Genomic DNA, 13295 nt, shown 5'->3' with positions numbered 1-13295 from the left:
CCATTGCTTTCTCTAGTATTCTCTAGACTAATCCGAAGTGGGGCTTATGACATTGCTGAGTAAATGCTCAATTAAACAGTCAAGTTACCGATGATGTTGGAGTGTGTTTGTAACAGACATATCATTTTAAAGATTTCCTTTGACATGTAAAAAGGAAATTTAATATTCTCCTGGGCAAAAACCTAAATATTCTAGATAACAACTGGCAATAAAAAGGGGGGCCCTTGGGTTGATTTATTTCAAGTTTTCATGTCTTCAAAGGCAATGGAAGGCACTGCAGGGTGTTTGAAGGCCGGATGACTGGTATTTGTCACACACATTGGAGAGGCCTCAGCCTGATGGCCCCACCCTCTGCTCTGCCCCGGCCAAGCCCAGCAACTGGACATTTTTAGACCACACACAGGGCACCCTTTCTCAGAAACAGCCCAAAGCTCTTATCTCCTGGTAGCTGGCCTCTGTCTCACAAAGCCTATCTTTAACATTAGTGCACAGATATTTAAAATGTATCCACATCCTCCTTATCATCTAATCCTTTTCTAGTTTCTCCCAATGCCCCTCACCACACATTTCCATTTTTATTTACACTTATTTGTATCACCAACACATTGCAAGCACTTGATGAGGACTCACAACAGGAAGGTACAGGATGCAGGGCATTGTGGGTCATGCCCACCTTCAGAATGCTGGCTGACAAACTCAAGCTGTGGTGCTCACAATAGATAATATTAGATAAGTAAGTCGGTCTTCTGAAATTACTGTGGTCTCCCAGATGCAATCTGTCACCCCCACCCAAGTCCTCATCTGTGTCACTCCACTCTAAGACCGTGACTCAGCCTCTCAGCTCATGTCCATAAGGATGGACTTTGCCCCTTGCCATCGACCTCACAAAGACTTGGGAGATGCTGGTTCTGAAAGCACACTGTTTTCCCAAGCTCTTAGCATTAGGAACTGGCCCTGTATCATCACAGCCATCGGCAAAGGAGCCACGATTGAGCCCAACAGCTCCCATCTTCTAATGCCCGTGTGGTCGCACCGCCCCCCCTGGCCCCCATTCCCACACAGCCATCGTCTTCTCCAGTCTCACTGAGGAGCAGTCACTCAGAAAGGTGTGCTACGCACAGTAGCTGTGTGCACCTACTGTGTATTGCATGCCTACTGCGTGCCAGCCTCTCAAACGCTCATGGAACTTGGCATGAGCGAGTTCCAAAGCTAGGAGTCACCTTAAATCAAAGGCAAATGTGCCTTCAAAATGCGAAATCACAAAAACTAAATAAAAGTCAGTCATTCAGCATAACGTCATTAGAAAATTATCCATAGTCTACAAACTTGTACGAAGCCCCTCAACTCTAGACAGATATACACAGAAACAGTACTTTTCGTTTAATTTTTTGTGCCAGTCCTAGGGCCTGGGCACTATCCCTGAGCTTTTTTGTCTTTGCTCAAGAATTGAGCCACCTCCAGCTTTTTGGTAGTTAATTGGAGATGGGTCTCACGGGCTTTCCTGCCCAGGCTGGTTTCAAACTTTGGAATTTCAGCCTCCTGACTAGCCAGGATTATAGGCATGAGCCGCAGCTGCCAGGCCAGGACTCCAAATTCAGACGTCCTTAGTATAATTCTACTGCCATCTAGTGCCCACAAAGGAAATACAGCTTGTTTACAATCTGGATTCTAAATTAAAGACCTCATAAGATCTTCACATCTATGCTGTCCAGAAAACCAAATAGAAGAGCTCACATTCAAGAAAAAGAAATCTTTATTTTCCAATGCTAGGAATACAAGGGGAGACCTTAAACAGGTCATGGAGGAGAGGAAGGAAGAGGTCAGGGTCACAATCTGCATGTCACTGCAAAGAGCAATTCAAATGTGCTATCTAAGGAATCAGCATGAAACATTTTTTTTTTTGGTCGGTCTGGGGCTTGAGCTCTTTTGCTCAAGGACAGTACGCTGCCATTTTGAACCACAGCTTCTACTTCTGATTAATTAGAGATAAGAGTCTCACGGGGCTTTTCAACCTTGGGCTGGCTTTACACTGCAATCTTCAGATCTCAGCCTCCTAAGTAGCTAGGATTGCAGGCATGAGCCACCAGTGCCTGACAAAACTTATCTTTTGTTTGGAGGATATAACAAGCCTTCATATGATGAACTGAAAATTATCCTTGAGATCTAAAAGGTGATGACCCAGAAAACCGGGACTTACCTGAAAGTGCAAAATTATTGTCCATATCAATCCCAGTGTCAGCTTGGGGTTGCCATCCGTGATGTCATCGTTCCTGATGTTCACTAACTTCACCTGTTCCACGTGAAGAGAGAACAAACTGTCCATCAAGACCGCACAGTTCCATCTGCCTGCAGAAGCGATCCTAATAACACAAGCAATGCAGCAATCTCATCCCTGACTAAATAACAAATGAAAGCACAATGAAGCTGGGTCCAAGGGGCTCACAACTATAATCCTAGCTACTCAGGAGGCTGAGATCTGAGGATCGTGGTTGAAAGCCAGCCTGAGCAGGAAAGTCTGTGAGACTCTTATCTCCAATTAATCACAGGGAAAGCCAGAAGTGGTGCTGTGGCTCAAGTGGCAGAGCACAAAGGAGCTCAGGGACAATGTCTAAACGCAGAGTTCCAGCCCCAATACGGGCAAAAAAAAAAAAAAAAAAAAAGGAAGAAAGAAAAGAAAAGAAAAAAGTACCATTAAATTTGAAAATCATTTTAACAATTTGTTTTTCCATCACAAAAGATTTTAAAACCACAGCATTGTTTCTCAATGAGTGCATCCTGAAGTTTGGGTAGATATTTTAGAAAGCTAGGCTTTGGTGGCTCATGCCTGTGCTCCTAGCTACTTAGGAGGCTGAGATCCGAAGCTCACAGTTTGAAGCCAGCCCTGGTATGAAATGTCTATGAGAATGTCTATGAAATGTCTATGTCTTATCTCCAATGAACAACCAAAAAGCCAAAAAGTAGAGCTACCACTCCAGTGGTAGATAACAAATCTTGAGCAACAAAGCTCTAGGCCCTGAGTTCAAGCCCCAGGACAAAACAATAGTAATAAAAATCAGGTATAAACCATATCAACTGTCAAGCTGATTTTCAGGTTAATAAGTGCAATAATGATATATAATGTTTACTTCCCATAAGATTATGAATTAAATACCAAAAACTACATAGCCTGATACCTAACACTTTATTTTCTAGAGAAAATACTACCAAAAACATTTCTGATAAGGAAATATAATAATATGTTAGATGTATACAAATATATATGTGTGTATATACACACATATAAAAATGTGTGTGCATATACACATACATATAAAACCATTTATTGTCTGGAACCTTGCACTAAAATGAAGATGCAAAGGAGGATGCAAACCAAGTAACACCTAGAATATTTAAGTTCCTGTTTGGTAACTAAAAGCATTTTAATGTGCCTAATAAACTAAAGAAAGGATAATAAAACCTAGCATTCCCTTACCCCCTTTCCTTTCTTTTTCCCTACTCCCCTCAAAAGCAAAACCATTAGGAAGTATACACCACCACACCCAGACCCCAGCCCTGGGGAAGCTGAGGCAGGAGGATCAAAAGCAAAAGGCACTGGGCCTCAGAGGGAGACCTTTTCTCTAAAAAAAAAAAAAAGGCAGAAGTGGTACTGTGGCTCAAGTGGTAGAGCATTAGTGGAGCATTAAGCCTTGAGCACAAAGAGGCTTGGAGACAGCACCCAGGCTGCAGGACTGCAAAAAAAAAAAAAGATGGCTACCCTGTTGCATTCATTACTTTTCTGATCTCCTGCATTTCTTTTTCTACTTTAACTAAAAAAAAAAGTATCAATATTTTGTTTGACCCTAGGACTCTAATACAAATTCCACAAAGTCAGGAGTGCACGTGATTTCTTCTAAGCCTCACTCTAGTCGAGGACTGCTATATGAGACATTTTCTTTATAACCACTCAAAATGACCAAATAAAAAGTTCTCAGCATTTGAGATTCATTGCTACTGAACATCTCTGGCAGCCTAGGCAAATTTGCATTCTACTCTCAGCAACTCCAGGCTTCATCTAGTTACTTCCTTTTCCTGGGAACAAATGTTTGAACATGGTTTTAAAATACTTGCCTTACCAAAGTGCAGCTTAATTATTATGCTCACAGCCAAATTCAACTCTTTCAATCCCTGGCATGTTTCTATTTAGATTTACTCAGGCACATGTTTACATGATTAGAATCTAAAAGACATCATACCTGCCGTCTTTTCAAATAGTCCAGTGCAATTTGTACATTCTGCAGTCTGTGAAAGCGCATTCGACCTTTCTCCCTGGGCTAAGAATAGACAAAAGTCAGGTAAGAAAATATAGTGTGCAACACCACTGACTCCTGCTAATTTAAATGCCCATTCTACACATCTCAATGAATTAAAATGGTATTGATCACACAGTTACTTAAAAGAAGTTTTTAATTTCTGTTATCTGGGACTGAGTTTAAACTATCTGGGATCTTTTCTGTATTATTTAAACATACACTTCATTCCAAATGTTTCCAAAGGAAACTAAAGAACATAGAGACTTTTTATATTCACTAAGAACAATTCTGGCCTACAGATTATTTAGCTACAGATGCATAAAAGTAACTATCATCCCCATTTACCTTCTTAATAGCACTATTAGCAAGAGGATTTTATAATCAAATACATGGCATGTTAATGAAAATGAGGTAAAGTAGCATGCGGTTAGTATAAAAATCACCAAAGAGAAAGACATGATTACTCAGCCATGACAGAGGAGGAGGGAGGGGTGCTAGTCCTACTGATAACAGAGGAGGAGAGAGGGGGCCTAGAGTCCTTTTGGCCTTCTCTCAAATCCAGACTCTGTAACGGACAGAAAAGACTTCACTCTGGTCTCCCCCTACAATGGGTGGAATGTGACACACTATGGCTATTTTCCTTCATGCTGTGTCCCTTAAAAGCTGGCACAAGTCAGCAGAAGGGAAATACAAGGAACAGAGCTGACAAATGCTTAACAAAAACACAAAGAATGGAGCTGAAATTTGCCACAAAAAGAAAAGGGCCAGCTTCTCTACTTGAATCTGAAGAGAGTGCTAGAGCCAAAGCTGTCTGTGCAGAGGAGTTGCACACCTCAGATGGGAGGAGTCACAATAATGCTCATAAATTCACCTTCTCGATCCAAAAGAAGCACAATGGCCAAAAACCTGGGGGCAAGGGGCCATGAGGACCTAATGACCAAGAGGCCCAGCTGTCACAGTGCAGGCAGGCTGATGGCCCCAGCCATAGTGGGGGGCGGGGGTAAAATTAACCAGCTCCTAGAGTCCCAGAGCTTAGCATCTTCTTCCCTTCTAAACAATACCTACTGCCAATGGGTAGATTTGAAGCAGAAACGTAAACAGTAAAATTCCCATTAGTTCCTACAGGAAAAGCAACCAAGTATTGCCACATTTGGAATACTAATTCCAGAAGCAGACTGAGTTTGCACAGCTAGCACACCGCTTGTATTCACAGGTACAGGAAACCCCTCAGCTGAAATGCCATGATGGGGCTGACGCGGCTATGAGTGATTCCCACAGGCACGGTACTGAAGACATACATAGGTCAAGCAATCACTTCTGCACACAGGGGGGTCGGAGCCTGGCTATACTTTCTCAAGGGAAGCCCGAGCCCACGATGCCTTCTCCATCAGGCTAGCCCACCGCACACTGCCGCACACTGGAGGCTAGGTTAGTTGAGTTACGGGGCGACACCTACCCCCTTATCCTCATCCTCCACAGCCTCATGCTGCTCATACTCGCATGCTTCTGGCGCACTCACCAATCGTAAGGTCTTCAAAATATCTCGTTCCCTCGGCTAATGAACATAACAGACAGAAGATAGGACGGCAAAGACACAAGACAGACCAGAAATGAAAAGAAGAGCATGAACAGAGCGCAACGAGGAGACGGGAAGCTGAGAAGGGAAGGGGGTCACAAAAAGGACAATGACACCTGAGGGATGGGTTAGAGCACCTTCCAGGAAGCAGTGTTTAATTCCTTGCTGTGTGTGAGTCTTCTACTGTGTGGTTATATTATGCACCCAACTGCTCTTATGCAAAGAAAAGAACTCAAAGGTAAAACGGAAGCAAGAACAAAAATACTGTTTTAATTTACAAGGCAAAGGATTCAAGGTCCTCCAATCTCACATCACTAGACTGGAATCTTGGAGGGCTTACATGTGTCTAACCAGAACTTTTTTATTCAGGAAGAATTCCCATCTAGAGAGATAAGTGCTGCAAACATCTGAAGAGTGTGTGTTGAAAACATGTCGGTCATGTGCAGAAAGGATCACGTGTTTGTGCAAAGACACGTGTGGAATGGATCGCATGTTCACCCGTGGTCACGTGTGGAAAGGACTGCATGCTTGTCCATGGTCACATGTAGACAGGGTTATATGTTTTTCCATGGTCACATATAGAAAAGACTGCATGTTCAGCCTGGGTCACGTGTGGAATGGACTGCATGTTCAGCCTGGGTCACGTGTGGAATGGACTGCATGTTCAGCCTTGGTCACGTGTGGAATGGACTGCATGTTCAGCCTGGGTCACGTGTGGAATGGGCTGCATGTTCAGCCTTGGTCACGTGTGGAATGGACTGCATGTTCAGCCTGGGTCACGTGTGGGATGGGCTGCATGTTCAGCCTGGGTCACGTGTGGAATGGACTGCATGTTCAGCCTGGGTCACGTGTGGAATGGGCTGCATGTTCAGCCTGGGCCGCGTGTGGAATGGGCTGCATGTTCAGCCTTGGTCACGTGTGGGATGGGCTGCATGTTCAGCCTGGGTCACGTGTGGAATGGGCTGCATGTTCAGCCTGGGCCGCGTGTGGGATGGGCTGCATGTTCATCCAGGTAAGTTAAGAAACTTACAACTTACCAAGGTGTCCCCGGAAAGAACCTCTAGGAGGGAGATCAAGCTGTGTCCATCCCGCAAGTCTTCATAGAGGTCATTCACGTGTTTCCGAACCTATGAAGAGAAAAGCAGAGGGGAACAAGGAGCTTTATTCCTCATATGGCACTTGTTCATTTTTCATTTTTACTCTCTCATTACATAAAAATTAAACTTAAAAGCGAAAGGGGAAGTTCAGCGTAATAAATTATCGTGATTATGACTCTTGAAACCTGAACACATTAGAATAAGAATGGGCTGCTTGCTACAGGAACACCCTGACGTGACTCACTGCCCGCCGTTCCTTGTTCAGCACACCAGGACCACCTCAGGCCGTGGCTGGGCTCTTACTCCCCAGCTCCTCTCGCTGAGCCACAGCCGCAGGACGGAGTATAAGCAGGCACACACCATAGGATGGAGGACACACACACACACACACACACACACACACACACACACGCTTCACTTGTTGAAACTCCATGAATAAGCCAGGCATGGTGGTGTATACCCTTAATCCCAGCTACCCTGGAAGATATGGTCCAAGACCAGCCCTGAGTAAAATCTTGAGGCCCTCCCTAAAATATAACTAAAGCAGAAAATGGCTCGGGTGTAGGTCACGTGGTAGAGTGCTGCTTAGCAAGTGCCTAGCCCTGAGTTCAAGCCCAGAACCCGGTGTGTTAGGCAGTCCTTCCTTAGAAAATTTATAAACACCTTAAATACATTGTAAAGGTTTTATCCACCCCATTAGAATCTTTACCTTGGGCCAGCTCGGCACTGGTGGCTCACGCCTATGATCCTAGCTACTCGGGGGGGGGGGGGGGGGGGGTGACGATTTAAAGCCAGCCGGGGCAGGAAAGTCCATGAGATTTTTACCTCCAATTAACCACCAGAAAACTGGAAGTGGTGATGTGTGGGGCAAGTGGGAGAGCGCTGGCCTTGAGCTGAAGAGCTCAGGGACCACACCCAGGCCCCGAGTTCAAGCCCCATGACGGACAAAGAAAAAAAATATATATATATATATATATGTACACATATATATTTAAATTAAATGACGATCCTCTCAAGTTCTCAATTATATTTGAGATGAATCAATCTTCAAGGCTCTTTCAAGAATGTAGCTACTCCGTGTGTGCATGTGTGTGCATGCACATACACACAAGCACACAGGCTTATAATACGCCCTAGTGAAATGACTACGGCTGAACTTTTGTGTTTGGTTATTAGAGCACTGTAACCTTTCACCCAGCCCAATTATAAAGCATGAGGGTGAAATTATAAGGCCACAGCCCTCTTAAAAACAAGGCAGAGCCTGGGACAGAGGCTCACATGTGTAATAATCATAGCTACTCAGGAGGCTGAGATTTGGAGGATCATGATTCAAGGCCAGCCTGGGCAGAACATTTGCAAGACCCTGTTTCAACCAATACAAAGCTTGGTATGGTGTACACACGAGACACCCCAGCCGTCTGGGAAGCCTGGTATGGTGTACACACGAGACACCCCAGCCACCTGGGAAGCCTGGTATGGTGTACACACGAGACACCCCAGCCACCTGGGAAGCCTGGTATGGTGTACACACGAGACACCCCAGCCGCCTGAGAAGCCTGGTATGGTGTACACACATGCCACCCCAGCCACCTGGGAAGCCTGGTATGGTGTACACACGAGACACCCCAGCCACCTGGGAAGCCTGGTATGGTGTACACACGAGACACCCCAGCCACCTGGGAAGCCTGGTATGGTGTACACACGAGACACCCCAGCCACCTGGGAAGCCTGGTATGGTGTACACACGAGACACCCCAGCCACCTGGGAAGCCTGGTATGGTGTACACACGAGACACCCCAGCCACCTGGGAAGCCTGGTATGGTGTACACACGAGACACCCCAGCCACCTGGGAAGCCTGGTATGGTGTACACACGAGACACCCCAGCCACCTGGGAAGCCTGGTATGGTGTACACACACACGAGACACCCCAGCCGTCTGTGAAGCCTGGTATGGTGTACACACACACGTGCCACCCCAGCCGTCTGGGAAGCCTGGTATGGTGTACACACGTGCCACCCCAGCCGTCTGGGAAGCCTGGTATGGTGTACACATGTGCCACCCCAGCCACCTGGGAAGCCTGGTATGGTGTACACACGAGACACCCCAGCCGTCTGGGAAGCCTGGTATGGTGTACACACGTGCCACCCCAGCCACCTGGGAAGCCTGGTATGGTGTACACATGTGCCACCCCAGCCACCTGGGAAGCAGTAATAGGAGGACCATGCCACAAACCATGTCAGCAGACACTGAGACCTGATCTCAAGAAACAGCCATAGCTAAAGGGCTTGGGGCCCTGGCTCAAATGGTAGAGTGCCTGCCTAGCAAGTGCCAGGCACTGAGCTCAAGCTCAGTACTGCCCCTGGAGCTACTGACCTGTCAATTTAAAAGAAAATGTGTAAGACGAAGCCGCTCTTAAGGCCTGTGGCTTAACTTCAGGTTCTGAGGAGGAAATAGCCCGCTTTAATGTCTACAGTGCTGTATCCAGACGTGCTGGCACTGTGTAGCACTGCTCTTCTGTCCCAAGTGAGGTTCTGGAGAAGAAATGCTGCGCATGAAATCCTCTCCTACAACAGGGGCCGTGAAGGCAGGCGGGGGCTGCAGAAAGCTCCAGTGCCTTGCACGGGGGGCCTGGCTTGGACCCCAGGGACTGCAACACAAACACACGCACGATGCTTCTATCTTCACGTTTTCCGTCCTCACGAGAGCCAATATCACCATTATTAGTCACACACAGAAGTCCACACATGCTCAGGGTGCCTGCCCGAGTATGCTGAGAGCTTTAAAACGTAGCTCATGTTCCTCACCGATACAATGGAAGAGAGTCATAGGAGAAAACTGAGAAAGGTTGGGTGTGTGGAGAAACAGCTGATCCAGGGAGCAATTTAAGAGAAGGAACAACGGGAAGTGAAGTCATCGCTAAGCCTACCCAGAACGTAGCCATTTCATTCTGTCCAAAGTCTGAGTCACAGGCACTTGGCCTGGAAGCTTCTTTCACAGACGACTGCACTGCTGCAAACACCCTTAACCTTCTGCCTCCCGCTTTCAATAAAACATTCTTTCTTCCCTTTTTGGAAACCATCTCCCTTTGGGATGAAAACCTGTCTGAATCAATCGCGGCCCGTAGGTGACGAGTGGCCACCGGCAGCCAGGGCGCCCGGGGTTCGGTCACGTAACCTGGGTTACATAAGGAGAGCCGTGCCGTCTCCTGATGGCACGCTCTGCCCAGCTCGGCAGGGCTTCCGAGGGCGTGCACCCCGCACGGCTCCTCCAGGCCCCCCGGGGGTGGGGGTCCTGTGTGGACAAACACCTATGGGAGAAAACAAGCAACACCCTGAACACACCAGCACCGGTGACCAGAGGCAGTGCCACAGCCCTAACAGATGGGCTGTTTAAAAACGTCTCCTTGTCCAGAAAGTTCATCTGTGAACCTCCTCAGGTGCTTTTACCGGGCTAACCCCATTCACCTCTGGAGAAGTCAGCATGCCCAGAGCCGCCTGTCAGCAGTCTACCTTGGCAGTGGCTTGCTATTAGACCAATGCCACAGGAATTCTGCCTCCTGTATGTAAGTGTGACTACTCTGGCTGTAGGGCATTTACTCAGCACCTGCGCCAGGTAGACACAGGCAAGGAGCACTGCCTTTGGAGCCCTCGGCTGGGACAAGGACACTCACTGGGGGCATTTACTCACCGCAGGCTAGAGCTGGGCCTGCTGCAGGTGATCTTGGGGATGAGCCCCATGTGGGCTCCAGGACCTCCTCCCAGAAAAGGAGGTGGGACTGTTCCAGGTGACAGGATGCACAAAACGGCGGGAGACCCAGGGGGAAAGAAGAGACCAAGGCACAAGGGGGGCTGGAGCTGGCCTAGGCAGAGAAACAGGGAAAGCCTTAGGCCATGCAGTCAGGGCCCCAGGGTGTGAAGGGCCTCCAGGCTGAGCAGCAGGCAGCAGGGCTGTAGGAAAGCCTCTCTGCAGACACGGGTCAGCCGACATGCAAGGGGAGCCCACTCCTCAGCCACTGGAGAGAGTGGAGAACAGCTTCAAACCCCCACGGGCCTGCAGATGCGCTACAGCCATCTCCAGGGACACACCCCTCTCACCAGCCTGTTTTATTTCCCTCCCACAATGCCAGCCCAGAGACTCAAAGTCCTTGTCCTTTGTCTTGTCACTTGTCTAAAAAGAGGATCTGTCTGTGAGCATGAAAGCCAGCTCTTTCAGAACTACTGGATCCAGGGAGACTCCCATGGCTTTTCTTGTTTATTTCTTATTTTGGGCATCCAGCTAAGAACAGGGACAGGGGTGGAGGGATTCTCCCCAACACTCACTCTCTGAGCCAGCCCAGAGTACTAGTAAAGCCATAGGCCCAATCTGCACTTAATAAGAGACAAGGGAGTCCTCTGGAAAAGAGAACTGGAGAGCGCCTTGAACAAAAGTACACCCTCCCCACCCCCGCACACCAGAGGCCTGTATCAGCCGCACAAAGGACCAACATCCACACAAAGGATCAACAGGCCGGGTGAAGACCCCGACATCTAACAGTACAGCATTCAGAATGAAGATCACTGTCTTCAAGAAAGAACAAAAACGATAAAAGACGGCTTGTCCCGAGGGAGATGGCCTCACTGCCTTCTGCTACTAATGGAAGGACAAGAAAGGGGACCATTCGCTTTGGTGAAACTACAAATTCAATTTCTTTTTATTCCGTTTTTGTAGTTCGTGGGTAAACATGAAAAAGGGGTCATTGTGTTCCCTGTGAGAGATCCTTAAAACATTTCAGGAAAATAGTGTACTAATAATTTCACCATCTTAGCTATTGATAAGTAAATTGATGTTTTTAAAAAATATGCTTGAAAACAATGTGTTCTATTAAAACACTGTCTAGACAGCTTCACTTGCTACAAATTTCAATGCTGTTTCTTCAGAAGTTGTAAACTTACAACATGGATCTGACCTAAATTATTATAAATTTCAAACTAGTTTAAGTATAAGGAAATATCCTTATTTAGATGAGAAAATGGTAGCCACAAGGCCATACAAAACTGATCTGCTTTGCAATTTCTTTAAGTATAAAATAAAGGTATTTGTCATGTGTCTTAAAGTATACAGGACAACATACTGGAAAAATTTTAAACACTACCAGCATCAGGCAGTGTTTACTTCATAATGATCTTTTCCAGTCTCACCACAAGGGGATGCTATAGAAGTTCACAGTATTAAGAAAGTTTTTTTTTAAGTCTGAGATTTGTGCTGTTTCTGGTTCTTGTGCTGGCTCTGGATCAGTCTGGATTTCCATCTTCCCTTTAGCTTCTCCTCCTCTAAACAGGGCAAAACTCTTCTCTATACAGAGTTCTCCTCATCTTCTCCACAGATGTGCAGAAAGCCAGAAGCAAATCCATTCCTCACATCAGTGACCTTTTCTGGTGTCTGTCCACTGCCAGGGAGGGAGGAAGGGAGGGGAGGGGAGGGGAGGTCCTTCAGCCTCACTGTATAAATGATCAGGGTCTTAGGTGAAAGTGAATCACACTTCTTTCTGTCTGGATTCCAGGGTAATTCACGGCCATATCTGGCAGAAGGATACAGATCTTGACTCCTCAAAGCTTTTCAACTGTCTTACTAGCTCATGCTTTTAGAAAATCTTTCTTTAAGCCCTTTATGATGACAAACAAATCCATGACAAGGGCTACATTGAAGCTTTATTACGAGGAACTGAGGAGGCACCAAGCACTGGCATTCTTAGGCTCTCGCTGAGTGGCCACTCTTCTGTCTCACCATCTGGATACTGAAGGGGGAGGGGGCATAATAACTATACTTGAAAAGCCACTCAGTAAAACAAAAATTTTGATATTAAAGAAAATGTGTAACTGCAGCAACTTAACAAGACAAATGACCAGACTAGATGCTGTCATAACAGCTGTTTCACCTGTTTACAGGTGTCATGTCAAGATGCAAACAACGTTAAAATGCTAGTTTTAAGACATTAAAGTGTTCAATATAGGTAATTTATAGCATCACAGTCATGTCTTTAATAACAATACCTTAAACAGATTCCACTGAGTGTTCAAATTCTAGTTCTTACTGAAAAATGCTTAAAAACAGAATTGTGAATACTTTACAATAAGAAGCATACAAAAGTATTTCATATCCATAAATGGTATTTTTATCCTCCTAATAAAACTTTTTAACATTTTTAAGTGGACTTCTTCAATAAATTCCCATTTAATGACTATACATTAAAATTTTCCTTAATTAGTCTCAAATAAATGGTTGGAAGTGAAAGAAAGATCCAGGTGAGTGTGTTTCCTTCCTCCTCTTCCCGCAAGGTCATTTTATTCAAGG

At 46.0% G+C, this 13295-nt stretch overlaps 1 protein-coding gene across 21 annotated transcripts in view; it reads right to left on the bottom strand.

Annotated features, from left to right (window-relative positions):
• Positions 1–13295, bottom strand: part of Dst (dystonin) — a 290647-nt gene that overhangs the window by 163821 nt on the left and 113531 nt on the right. For 19 of the 21 annotated variants that reach the window (XM_048347569.1, XM_048347573.1, XM_048347571.1 and 16 more), the window contains 3 exons: positions 6903–6992; positions 4233–4310; positions 2198–2290 (listed from right to left, as the gene is read on the bottom strand). In XM_048347569.1, coding sequence (XP_048203526.1) covers positions 2198–2290; positions 4233–4310; positions 6903–6992 — 261 coding nt within the window. Of the gene's footprint in view, positions 1–2197; positions 2291–4232; positions 4311–5745; positions 5845–6902; positions 6993–13295 lie in introns of all 21 variants that reach the window. The other 2 variants (XM_048347587.1, XM_048347588.1) reach the window with 1 other exon arrangement.

Source organism: Perognathus longimembris, chromosome 6 (assembly GCF_023159225.1).
Source record: "Perognathus longimembris pacificus isolate PPM17 chromosome 6, ASM2315922v1, whole genome shotgun sequence".
Taxonomy (NCBI): domain Eukaryota; kingdom Metazoa; phylum Chordata; class Mammalia; order Rodentia; family Heteromyidae; genus Perognathus; species Perognathus longimembris.
Note: the sequence above shows the minus strand (reverse complement) of the source record. Positions and strands in the feature narration are given on the sequence as shown.